This window comes from Branchiostoma belcheri, unplaced genomic scaffold, assembly GCF_001625305.1.
Source record: "Branchiostoma belcheri isolate BF01 breed outbred unplaced genomic scaffold, Haploidv18h27 scaffold63, whole genome shotgun sequence".
Classification (NCBI taxonomy): Eukaryota; Metazoa; Chordata; class Leptocardii; order Amphioxiformes; family Branchiostomatidae; genus Branchiostoma; species Branchiostoma belcheri.
The window spans coordinates 1,852,416-1,865,798 of record NW_017804276.1 but is presented as its reverse complement, the minus strand read 5'-3'; the positions used below and the strand labels follow the sequence as shown (position 1 = coordinate 1,865,798).

General features: G+C 42.8%; 2 protein-coding genes across 2 annotated transcripts; both read right to left on the bottom strand.

Annotated features, from left to right (window-relative positions):
* Positions 1-2,067: 2,067 nt before the first annotated feature.
* Positions 2,068-5,786, bottom strand: LOC109483217 (tripartite motif-containing protein 2-like). The gene is made up of 4 exons (XM_019786195.1): positions 5,778-5,786; positions 4,731-5,467; positions 2,830-4,018; positions 2,068-2,485 (listed from the first exon to the last, which is right to left on the bottom strand). Exons 1-4 carry the CDS (start codon positions 5,784-5,786, stop codon positions 2,288-2,290), a joined length of 2,133 nt encoding a protein of 710 aa, XP_019641754.1. The 3' UTR covers positions 2,068-2,287.
* A 2,140-nt stretch (positions 5,787-7,926) lies between these two features.
* LOC109483216 lies at positions 7,927-9,078 on the bottom strand. The gene has a single exon (XM_019786194.1). It carries the CDS (start codon positions 9,076-9,078, stop codon positions 7,927-7,929), a length of 1,152 nt encoding a protein of 383 aa, XP_019641753.1.
* Between the last annotated feature and the right edge of the window lie 4,305 nt (positions 9,079-13,383).

Here is a 13,383-nt window from a genome sequence, read left to right as displayed (position 1 = left end):
CAATTAAAAAATTCAATTTAAAGTATCTAAACAAAACCAATACAACATACCTGTACACTTTGTTCCAACAGGTCTGCAATGATCTGTGTGAAAAGTAAATGTACTACATGTATTTGCATTGTACGGCAATTTATATGATACATGTCAAACAATTTACTAGTAAGAGTCAAGCAAGAGATATAAAGACTGACGCTACAGATATGTACGGTACATAAATATCGAAGTCCAGCACTATATATTTTAAAAACTCACTGCAAAAGGGGCCTGCGTGACTTGTGGAAGAGCCGCGTACAAGCTATGTATGTTTACGTATTTTCGCCGGCGCCCCCCTCCCACCCCACGCCCATATATATATATATAATACGTTAGCTAAAGCGCAAAATTAAACGAGGCGGCTCCTAATTCTGAAGATATCTACATCTATATCGTCACTCCTGATCTGCCAAAAGTTTATGTTGTGTCACAAGAGTATTCACAGAACGTTACCTGTTGTCGTCTGCGTTTTTCGAACGCCGTACGTGAGCCGCTTACAGCAGACGACGCCCCACTCTCAGCCGGTCTTTCGTCAAACGCATGTACATCCGGCACGGCTGTGGGCTTCAACTGAACGCGTTTACGTATTCCGAATTCCCGCTCGAGTCCGCCGACAAACTGGTCGCTAGAAAAATGACGACTGCACAGTTCGGCTTTCGCCCCTCCCGTCCAGTTGTTTCTACGGCGCTGTACGTACTGGGTCCACAATCGCCTTCTCCGCGGGCTGCTTGGAAAACTATGCAAACTAAGTCCTAATTTCGTCGTCCCAGAACAACCATAAGCTACACATCTACGCACCATATTTCTATAATAACAAAGATAAACAAAGATACTGACGAAAAAACTTGGGCTGACAAAAAAACTACATGACAGTTCCTGTCGTCTGCTAAACTATGACGCTCGCGTTCCTACTGTGACGTCACTTCCGGTCTCACTGCCGAGTTTGCACTAGAGTAGAGCTGGTGGACTTAACACTTAGTTTTCGCAAATTCATGGGCGCTTGGATAAAAATGAGGCAATTTCTACAATTACATGTGTGGAAAGCTGTTTATTCCCCAAAATGCACATCCCTTGTTACATAGGGGCTTTAACTAAACTACTAACCTAACCGGTGCGGGAACTGACGACGGGAAACAGGGAGCAGCAGAGCAGAGAGCGGTTCGTCCCGCTATTAAATACTAGTAGTACACGCGGAAGGCGGGGCGACATCTGCATGGCGGAGGCGTGGTCAGGCTTAAGCCAATGACGCGTCTGGGAGCACGTCGGCAGAACGCACTGCACCTGCGCGAAACCCGTAATGTATTATACATAGCACTTCGGTAGAACGTCTCATATAAGGTCGTATTCACTCATATAAGGTTAGCATTTCGACAGTAGTTTCCAAATGTTATGTCGGAAAGAATATCCTCTGCAACAGGCAAAATTCTAATGCAACGTTGACCAAAAATCCACCGAAAAGCGTGAAAATGTAGGGTTCTGCGCAGGCGCAGTATGTTCTGCCGACGTGCTGGCGTGGTCAGGCTTGAACCTCCACGGGAATTAATCAACCGTGCCAAATTCGGTGAAATTTGCTTAGTATATCTGGTACTGACGTCGGTTCAAGTAAACTACGCCAGTTTATTTCACCGCCAGACCTCCGTTGCCATGGCAACGGCCACTAGGACCGTCCCCTATGCTTTACTATGGGAGTTCCCCACTGGCTCGAGAACGCGTACCCCCCCCCCCTTTTTTCTGCCGTAAAAACGGCTTACACTAACTACAAATCACTCACAACGTGAGAGGATACAACAATGATTCCCGCTAGCCAGAAAAAGTCGGCCGGAATAGTAAATTTGACCTGAAAAGAAGACCATTAAATGGCCCGTCATTAGGGCCTTGTACGGGACCTAGCCCTACGACAGGTGCCGAAGTGCAAAGTTGCCTAAATCTCAACAACCGTTTGGATTTGTGGAATAAAATTTGGCGCTCACTCAGTGGCTTTATTCGGTAGTTATAGCAACTGACAAGGCTTTATCACACCATATTCACCTCGGGGCGGGTCATTAACCCTTAATTAAAGAACGTTTCGATCTTAGAAACCACATGTTAGAGAATAGTTAAACCTTTATTGTTACCGCATACATTTATTCTGTACGTAGGATGACGTTATCCACACATGTATTTAGCTTTGTTAGATCTTTAGTTGTTGAAGACCATACAAAAGTCCCTGTGCTTTTTGTTGTGTCAATAAAGAATTTATGAATTGGTCCAGTAATCATGCGTTCTTTATGTACGGTGTAGCGAACTCCCCCAGGCGGTAGGTCTTCACACAGTGAGTCCCTTTGAAGAAGCTTCCTTCTGTGACGGCTACAAGTCCGCCCGGTCCTACGGCTAACGTCTGTGGATAGCTCAAACCGTCTTTCTGAGACAGCACCACTCCCTGGTACTTTCCCCCCAAACTTATGGACATCACCTGGAAAACAGTCGATAAACATTCGTTGACAACTACTTAGTAAAACTGTACAAGTTCCATAGAATTGTGTTGACAATGTAACTATAGTACACAATGTAATTATAGTAAACGCATAGCGACTAGGTCAAATTGCATAGCTTGTTAACGTTAGGCCGCAACATCTGTTATGTACATGTGTAATAGTATATGTTTATCTGAAGTGAAACCGACACTGTTACCTGTTCCGAATTGTTTATGTTCTTGTTGTGAGGGCTAGCCCTTTAAAATAGCCTCCGGCTAGTTGGGCAGCCCTGGCTGTATATATCTGTTTATACAGTCTAATAAATCAAATTAAATCAAATTACCTGGCCAGTAAAGATGTCCACCACCAGGATGACGTCATTCATGACGCAAAGGCCGCCGGGACACTCGAGGTGTACCTCACGTTTCAGCCTCGGCCCGATTCTGCGCAGAAACCTCCCCCTGGAGTTGAACACCTTGAGGCATTTCTGAAACTCGTCCGAGACGACGATGTCGTCGGAACTCGTGACGGCGACGTAGTACGGCAGGTAGAACTGGTCGTTGGCGTCGCCGTGCTCGCCGAAGGACATGAGCGTCCCGCCGTCCGAGCGGTGGACCGTCACGCGGTGCTTCCCGACGTCAGCCACCACGTACCTGCCCTGACTGTCAACAGCGACGCCATGCGGATTCTTCAGAATTCCAGCCCCAAACTGCACCACGAGTTCGTGTTCCCTTTTCCGGTGAAGCTTCCACACTTGAACCTCCCCCTCTTTTCTCCTCCCCTCCCCCTTAGTCCCCGTCACTGCTACTTGCCCCTCGCTGTTCATAACGACAGCATTGGGTGACATGTCCAGTCCAACTTTGGTCTTGAACTTGCCGTTTTTGTTGAGGACCACCAGCCTACGATTTCCCTGGTCAGCGACGATGACGTCACCAGCCTTGGTGACCACGAGTCCGCAGGGATTGTTGAACTTGATGTCGTCATCATCCTCGCCATGACCTATGACCCACAACAACCTTTCCGGTTCTTTGCTCGCACTCGTACTGTCTTCTCTACCCTCGTTAATAGCCAGTACGTTTTCTGACTGACAGTCCGTTTGAAAACTACATGCACTACCTTCTTTTCCTGTTGCATCACTTTCTGAGTGGTTGTGGAAACTTTCTTCGGTACTTGTAACCGACCCGTTGCCTTTGTGATGCTTTAGTTTTCCTATCCCCCTTGTGACCTGCGATAGTAGATTCTTATCCGGTTCAAATCCGATCTTTTCGTTGTAATTACCTGCTACTACGACCTCTTCTTCTGAAGAGAGCAGCTCGGCGATCTTGGCAGCCAGGCAGTCCCTGAGAGACGCCGCCTGTTCCGGGTTGCCGTACTTGCTCAGCGCGGTGAGGAACTGTGTGACGTAATGCAGCGCGCAGAGTCGCTTCTCCAGCCCCTCCCGAGCCGAGGCGACGTCCGAACACACCCGACTGTACACAATGTCGGTCTCGGTCTGCAGCCAGCTTCGCTGCTTCCCGATGATAAATTCCAGTCTGAAACAGGGGAAAAGAAGAGATATTTTAACTCAGAAAAATTCGCATTTAGGCCATGTTGATTTGAGTATGTGGATGACATAAAAATAATTCAACCATGCTGTAAATCGTGCAAAAAATGAGCAAAAATGTACCGTTAGTTGCAAAAAATATCTGAAAACGATACCAATGTCGTAGAAAATTAAAAATTAAACGAAGCAAGACGAAAATGTAGAAATGAATTTTAAGAGTAGATTATTCGCCAAACCATATTCTGTGTCATTTGTTCCACCTTCATGATCACGTATATTTCATAATGAAAGTTTTTTTTGCAAAACTTTTTTTTTCGCACGCGCGCATCAGTTTCGCGGTTACCAGATGATGCCATCCATATAATCAAATCAACATGTCCTTTAAATAGCAGCTTTTGGAGGGATAGTTTTGTTTCATTTATAGTTTGATTATTCACACAAAAAGAAGGGGCCACAAATATTTGTGTTGTCAATTTTCATGTCTCAATACAAATTTATTTCAAAGTATCTACACATTTATTATATACACAGCATTATATATCTCGTATTGAAAAACTGGCATATAGTAACTTTGTTATCAACGATTTTGTCTTTGAAAGAAATAATCAAATAATTGCACAAAAACAAAAAAAAGAACTTGACGTTATAGAACCCTGCCTTTTTCTTGTTCTCTTTTTAGACTACCATGTTAGAAATCTCACCGTTGCGAAAAGTCGTCCACGTCGGCTTCAACTTCGTTCCTTTCTTGTACTTTTGCCTCCTCAAGTCTTTGCCAGCTTTGCATCAGCGAGGTGAGTTCCCTCGCTTTGCGATGTAGCTGATCAACAGCGCCCTCTATACCTAATGACACATTACTGCAAGCTGGGAAGACCTCCCCCTCGTCTTGCACTTGCACTGGATTTGAAACATTCTTATTTTCATCATCGTCGCCACTGGCACACAGTGTAAAGTCCTTAGACTCATCTTCTGTCTCTTTTGTGTCTGAAGACTTTATGTCAGAATGCTCAGAACTTTTATCCGAGTCGTCCTGTTCTTCTATTGTGCTCAAAAAATGTTCATTTTCATATTCCTCATCCAGAATGGCCAAAATGGAACGAGTACCCATTTTGTTGTCCTCGTTCCCAGGTTTTGTGGGTACATTATAGTTCTCGTCCGCAGTGTCCCATAGAGACACCACCCGGTGACCTCTGGTGAACTTTGTCCTTGTGTGACACGCTGCGCAATCTGAACACAGATAGTCTCCACAGTCCTGACACTCAGCGCTTGCCTTTATATCAGAACGGTCTTCGCACACGCCGCACTTCTTAAAGATAAGCGTCTCCTTAAGGTGGTCGGCGTCTTCGTCTTTGAGATTGAGAAGGAAGGAGGCATCCGGCAGGCCAGCTACCGTCTCTCTGGGGTCCAACGTTGTTACAGTCTTGCATATGGTACAACTCACCTGTTTGAACAAACCATTGTGAAAGAATTTGTAAATGTTGTAGTGCAAAGGCTGTGGAAGACGAAATACATTTTATCTCAAACTGTTCATTCCATAACGCTCGAAATGAGTTGTCTATTCAAACTTCTACAATTTATCCCATTTTCTCTAAACTTACAGACAAAGAAAAAACTATTCTTCTTTTAACTTCCCAAAATTAAACCCCAGAAATTTTGGAAAAGGTGGGACATTACGTCTTCCATGGTTTACAGAAGAGAAGTCAAATCCCCCAGACGTAGTTTTAGACTTATTTGTAGTTCTGGACAGCTACCTTCATCATGTAGACGTTGGTTATTTTATACTCAATTCAAATGTAGTTTTATGTTTTGTAATTTGCAATTAGCAATGAATTCGCAATAAACTTTCAATCAATTGTTGCAAAAATTATGTTATTTCCTAGTAAAAAGTTGTTAACAGACAACTCAGATCATGCTACATGGAAATATATTACTGTGTGTCTATGGCAAATGTAAAAGAAAAATCATGCCAAAATTAGGTATCATGAAAAGTTTTGAAACTTTGTGTACCTGATTCAGTCTTGCCATAGAACATGTACAGTACAGTACTTGCTTTATGTTACATATAATACGACAGGACAACACACAACATATTTCAAGTACCAATTTGTAGGTTGAACTTCCGAGCTAGTAGTCTTTACTTCTTAGTTACTTTTGTCTGACACATTAGTATACAGTTGACAGCTGCGCACACTCATGAAAATGCTGTAAACAGTTAGCCTACGTAGCAGGCTGGGGGTTTGGTGGTCTTCGGCTGTTTTCTGGTCAGCCCAGTTCTAAAACGGGGGTAATTCAACCAAGCCGGCCAGCTGTGTTGTCTATATGCAAGCAGAAAATAGCACATAAAAGCTCCAAAAGACCCTGAAGACCCCCCCAACCCCCAGTTTTTGGCATGCTATCGAGGCTAGTGAACAGTGTACTTCTGTAAAAGCTTACCGTAGTCTCTTCACCAGTGGCGGACTCCAAACAGTTTGTACAGAACACATGTAGACAGTTCAGCGCCCTGGGCTCACTGTAACGCTCAAAACACATCTGACAGAACTGCACTGTGTCTGTTAGACGAGCAAGTATGGAATACTCCATACTTGGAATACTCTTTTCTACCGGTAGTACCTTTTGTTTACAGCTTCTGCCAGCGCATGGCGTTAGTTTACATTGGACGTTATCAGATTTCAGTTTGGGCGAAACCACTGCTTCAGGGGTATGGTTTTATCTTGTAAAATTTCTTTTCACGAAAGCTGTTAGACTAAACGTGTTTCGATTTTAGATTTCACCCCTTACTTATTCAAAGTCCAAGATTTGTGTTATATTATATGCTCCAAACAGTTATAAATTGGCATTCTAAACTTCATATGTTTTGTGTAATGACCTTTAATCATATTGAAGTGAATGCTACGACTCTGAAATTAGCGTAGTTTCAAAAGCTCCTCTACCAAAGAAAATACTTACTATATTGTAATTATACAAATCAACTTTCCTCTTGTTTCTCACACTATCAGTTGAGGTAATTTCTTGGTGCTACGAACACTCACAAACCCTCCCCCAATGTTGGCCAGGTGGTATCGCCCCGTTGAGCAATGACAACAAACATGGCGCGTCTCCTAGGTGATGTTACGTCATCACGGCCTGCCTGTAGCCTCTAAGAGGGCCTGCATGCCCTTTTTCGTAAGGCGTAATCAGACCTTTTTAAACTTCGTAATTCGTAGGCAGCCTCCGCAAAAATCAACGAAATTCGTAGTAGGACATTGAATAGCCTTAAATCGTAAAGTCGTAATCTGCTCTGAGACTTAAACGTAATTCGTAATCGGCGGCAAAAATTTTGCGTAATTCGTAATTATCCCCCATGCAGACCCTCCTCTGAGTCCACCTGGTCAGGGCTGAGTGACATGTTTACTTTGCGGAGAGATTAAGATAACAAATCTGAAGTGCGGAGTTCTGTAAACATGTCCCACTACTAGTGTTACGCGGCCCCTGACATGGTGTCTTTAGGGCGTTGAAAGCCGAATTACTTGTAATTGTGTACATAACGTTTGAGTTTTGTGATTGTGCTACGTACGCCAAGTCTTTTTATGTTTGAAAGGTAATTTTCCAGCTTAGCTAGGCCACACTGTTTTCATTTTATTAAAATCACAGCCCCCAAAATGGTGCTAAACCACAGGAATACAAAGCTGGTACTTTAAATTTGCGGTAGTACATACCATTGTCTTGGAATAAAGTTCAGCATTGTGCTACAAGCTACACGGTAGATTATGAGATGTACATACACACCATAATGAATTACACATCACAATTTGAAAATTTTACATAGTAACATAGTTATCATATGCCCAGGACAAAGATCCATATACAAGTATAAACTCTTATAGACAGAAGTTTTTACTTCTTCAACATTTGTCAATGTTTTCATTTCTGAATATCTCGCAACAGGTGCTCCCAGTCCAAGTGTTTCCGTGCATCCAGGTATGTAATGTTCTTTATCTCATCGGGAACCTCACAATCCTTCAGGAGCACAGGGATTACTGACTCTGTTGCCTCTTCCACCTTCGCGTGAAGTGCTTCCTTCATTTCATGTTTGCACCATTTGCTCTGAAGAAGGTCTGGTGTAAGGATGACGAGCACCTTTGCACTTTGTTTGATGGTTGCTGTGATGTTGTCTAGGACATATTTGCCAAGCTGGAAGTCTCTTTCAGCGATGCAGCCTTTGAGGTGATGCTCGCCCTCTAGGTTTGCCAGAAGGGTGTAGTTTACCCACTCTGCGTCTTTAGCACTGTGGATGACGAAGAAGTCGTAGTGGAAACCTTTGGTGTTCTGGGCTTTTTCTACTTGTTTCGGCATGAATTCTCTCTGCTCTTCAGTCGCCGGGTGACGTTCGTCTAGGAGTTGGCCTCCTGTTGCCCCTTCCTCACTTTGATCACTGTTAGCTGTCTGCTCGTGGTCCCCGTGGTCCTTGCTCCTGGGTTCTTGAACACCATCGTTAGCAACGGCTTCTTGACATTCCTCTATATCTTCGTCTATTCGACGCTTTCTCTCTGCGATCTCTTGGGGAAGCGGCCCTCGGATGGTTTTGTCCACATAGTTCCAAATTCTTCTCGACATGCCGAGGTCCTTTGTGATCCTGAAATAGATGGCTGTGTGCAGAAACTCTTCGGGAAACTTCTTGATGAGTGCAGGTATGACTTTGTCGGAGACTGCTTCGTACTTGGACAGTGCCATCTTCAGATAGGTGGCCGTCTCTGCCACGACTGGCTGAAAGCCTTCTGAGTCTGACATCTCTCTACATTGATCCAGAAGCATAGCCAGTAATGGCTCGATATTTCCGTAATATGTAGTTGCTTGTCTATCCAATTCAACAGCCCTTTTCCAACTCTCCACTGCCTGTTTGTTTTCTTTGAGGCGTTTTAAGCATTCAGCACGGAAAGAGTGTATCTTTACATCTCTCGGTCCCTGGTCTAGCTTCAGTGCTTTGTTGAAGTAGGTAAGTGCTAATTCAATCGTGCTGTCTGGGCTACCATCTCCCGGAGTTGCCCCAACGTGCTCTTCTTCTGCTAGCTTCATGGTGGCCTTTCCTAACAGGTAGTAATTCTTAGATGATTGCATTCCTTGTAGACATGTCTGGAAGTCTACTATTGAATCCTTCAACAGTTGGATGTAATTAGGATCCCTCTTTCTCTGAGGAAGTACCTTGTTACCCATGTAGTTCATCAATGTAAGCTCCCCTCTGAGGTGGTACCCATACCAGTTGATTTTGGCGTCACACTCTGTTTCTAAGGATGCATTTACAGTTTCGTCTGCTTCCCGAAGAACTTGTTGATATTTCAGTGCACGAGCCATAGTATTGAGAACACGGTGATTATTCCGTGCTAGATCTATGGCATGCCTGATTGAGCCTTCCCTCTGCAACAAGGTTTTTACTTCATCTTCGAACCTGGAAATATCTTGCATCATATCTTCTGTATAGTGATCGGCCCTGGTCTTTGGCAACACACAGTTCAAATAGACGAGTGTTTGTGCTTTGTACAGACGAGTGGGTGCTTGTTCAAGAACTTCTTTGTAACTTGCTATGCTTTTGCCCATATGTTCAATCACCATTTGCTTCGCACTGTCATCACACAGCTGAGTGTGTTGTGCATATATCTGTTGGTGGTTGAACGCTTCGAAGAATGACCAAGTCATCCTTTCCTGTGCATCAACCACGCCATTTCCAATTTCGATTGCACTTTGGTACAGAAGATCGGCCATTTTGTATTTTCCTACTTGTTCTGTACCTTCCTCATCTTTTTCAAAATAATCGTAAGTTAGGGCAAATGCCTGCTCTGCCATGGAGCGTGCGACTCGAGCCTTTACTTGACCGGGTTCAGATGTGGTATCTTCGTTGCCATGCAATCTTGCAATGTTAGCCTCCAGGGTTTTGGCCTTACCTTCCATGCCCAACTCCTTGCTGATGTGGGCCAGGTTTTTGAAGAGCGTTCAGATTCTGTGGATCTGTCTCCAAAATGTCTTGTATGAATTTTTTTGCCTCATCTGTCTGCTGTAAAGCATACTCAAACACGCTAAGGAGGTTTAAAAGAGCTAGCTTGGTACATTCAACTTCGCCTGGATTGTTTAGCTGGTCTTTGAGTCTCTCTTTTTTCAGCTGAATGTCCCTCTGATCTGAAGATGGCCGGAGTATGGTCAGGGGTAGATGGAAGTGTCCAGACTTGTGGTCCAAGATAGCATCACAGGAATTCGAACTATCTGAACAAATCACAAACAAAGTGGTCTCTTTGAGTTCATATTCTCTTTCAAATGGCAAAGCAACAACTATCATTTTTTAAGAATTGTTATGTTATGTTATGTTATATTATGTTATGTTATGTTATGTTATGTTATGTTGTTATGTTATGTTATGTTATATTATGTTATATTATGTTATGTTGTTATGTTATGTTATGTTATGTTATGTTATGTTATGTTACACTATAGCTATACGTGGATTCTAAATATATATAGGGGAAAGATTTTTTTTTATTTGTTTACGAAACGTTGACCAATTGTTAAGAATTGATAACCGTTGTTTACCGGGGAATGCTATATTGCTTTATTTGACATCATGATGGCAAAGCAACAGCAATTGTTATGTTATGTCATGTTATGTTATACTAATTATGTTATACTAAAAATCTCTATTTAGTTTAGAATCCACATGGTATAACATATTAACATAATAAGCATAACATAACATAACATAACAGAACATCATGAAAGTTCATCTGTGTTTGTAGTAATCATAGCAAAACATTACACTTTATTCCAACACACAATTTCAAAGGGATCAGATTTTCAGCGACCACTGTCGCCTTCATCAGGATAATTAATGACCAATCACTATGGTGCTCTCTGGCACTTTTGATCACGTCACGTATCAGTAAAGTCTCGTCTGAATAAGGTCACGTGTTTGTAACCGTAACTCTCGCGAGATCACGCTGTGAAGTGATTGGTCATTAATTATCATCCTGATGAAGGCGACAGTGGTCGCTGAAATTTGATCCCTGTACAATTTTGTGTTGGAATACAGAACAGAACATGTATGAGGATGTACTGAAGTGAACTGAAGTGATAACATACTAGTATCTCATGTAAGGCCACACCGTCTTAATTTTATGGATGGCATCCTCTGAAGACCCCCAAACTAATGCACGCGGGCAAATAAAAAAAATTCCGGCCAAAAATAAAAATGCTACTAAACCACAAGAATACGAAGCTGGTATTGTGAATTTGCGGCAGTACATAGCGACATATACGACAATCCGACACATGCTGGCTCTTTGCAGAATTTATGAATCGGCACTGTACGTATGTACTGAGTTCTTGAGTCGTGGAGCTTCGGTAGCCTGGGTGCCTGGGTCCGTATTGTCACTAACTACCATGGACTACCCGGGCCTAGAGCCAGGCCTGAGCCTCGGTGGACCGTCGTGATCTTTTTTTTTTTTTTTTTTTGAGAACGGGCGAAAATCAATGCGCGCGCGGATTTCATCCATAAAATTAAGTCGGTGTGGCCTAATCCCAAATTCCTGACCACCATTTGCCAGCTTCGAATTCGGTTATGTCTTGGATAGAGACTTACCTTGAGGTTGCTGTCGTGCAACAACGGCTGTTGTTTCGTCTTGGACCTGCATAACTCCAAACGCTGGATTGTCTCTCAGACGCGACATGGCTTTGATCACGACTTCTGGATCATGGATTAAAAAAGTCTAGATATGTAAGAACGCTCTCGAGAATTCACTCTTCTCACCTAAGTCGATTTTTTTAGGAGAGCATAAAGTGAGTTTTGATAGTTACAGTAATCGAATGAGCTAGAATGTTTAAAAAAAAGAGGGGAATTCCGAGATTTTCGAAGTGTACACAACGCCATTAAAGACACTTTTCATAATAGGCTTGGCCAAATGTGTACTTGGTTACCGGGGAATTCAAGCGGCATGTACAATGTATTCAGGCGGTGCAAAGTGCTCCAGTCCAAGGGTCATCGTCATCAGCATAGTATCCAGTGCAGTTTTTAGGGCTTGGAAACTCAATTTTTCAAAGCAAATATTCTAGTCATTTATCTACATGTTGAGTTGAGGCCACGCTCTCCCAATGTATATTGACCCTCAAGAAGCAAAAAAACCCAAACTTCTGACGAAAAATGGTTATTGAAAGGACTCATCTCGGGGCTTGTTTCTGCGGTTTTAGTAATGCTACAAAGTAAAAGTGAAATAGGCAAATGCTGACTCAAATGTGCTAATGTGAAGCAGGTGTCAATATCACAAAGATTGCCTTATTCAGAATATTTCCAGATTTGCTTCCCTGAAATCGCATTGGATGCTTTTAAGCTGTGGTATGGTATGCAAATGACATGTCCACCTCTAACACAAACATTACATGACTCACCTGCGTGCTTGTTCTGTTAAGTAACCCTTCACAACGGAGATTAACAAAATGCCCCCTTTAGCTATAATCTTAGAGTTAGAGGATTGGAACAGTTAAACAATTACAGTGTTGAGATTGACTTTTACAATGTAAATTCATTTGCAGTAAACGTTGCAAAATATTTGATTGCGAGACGTCAGAGGTTGCAATTGTACCGCCTCCCCAACACGAAAATGGCGAAAGTGGTGGTTTAGCCGACTGGTAAAAACTCACTTCGATGGTTTGTTTCGAGTAATATACAAGACAGGTTAAAAGCTAAACACCTCACTCTGATTAAAAAAAATATGGCCGCCCCTCCCCCTGACCTCTGACGCTTTTGATTATATAAAGTCCAATTTCAATGCGCATAAACATTAAATCAAATTGGGCTCACCCTACTCTGCTAAAGTCACCTACGTATACCTATAGCTACTTCTTTCCCATGGATCCAGGCATTGTTATGAATGACAACTGCACATGTATAAGTATTTATAGTTCAGTTATACTACCAAAATTTGATCGAATTTCGGTGTGAGGTATACTCTACACTAACGTAACGTTGTGACACACACACACACAGTTGAAAAGTATTTTGCCCAGATTTCCAAACAGGCATCGAGCAGCTTTTTGTATTAGTTAGATAATTTCTTTGCCTCAAAATCTCACCTGTTGAGCTGTTACCTTGTCGCAAGGAACTTGCTTTCCACAAACGGATACGTCCTCGCACCGGTTCGTCTTGATTTTGGACTGCGCAACGCCCAGGTATGGCAACGTTAGGCCACAGCAAGTAAATTTTATGGATGACATCCTCCGCAGACTCCAAATCTAATGCGAGCGGGTGAAAATAAAAACAAGGCGGGCCGAAAAAAACAAGATTTTGATTCACTGGGAACATCACAATACACAGCCAGCGTCACATACTCGTATTACTGCATT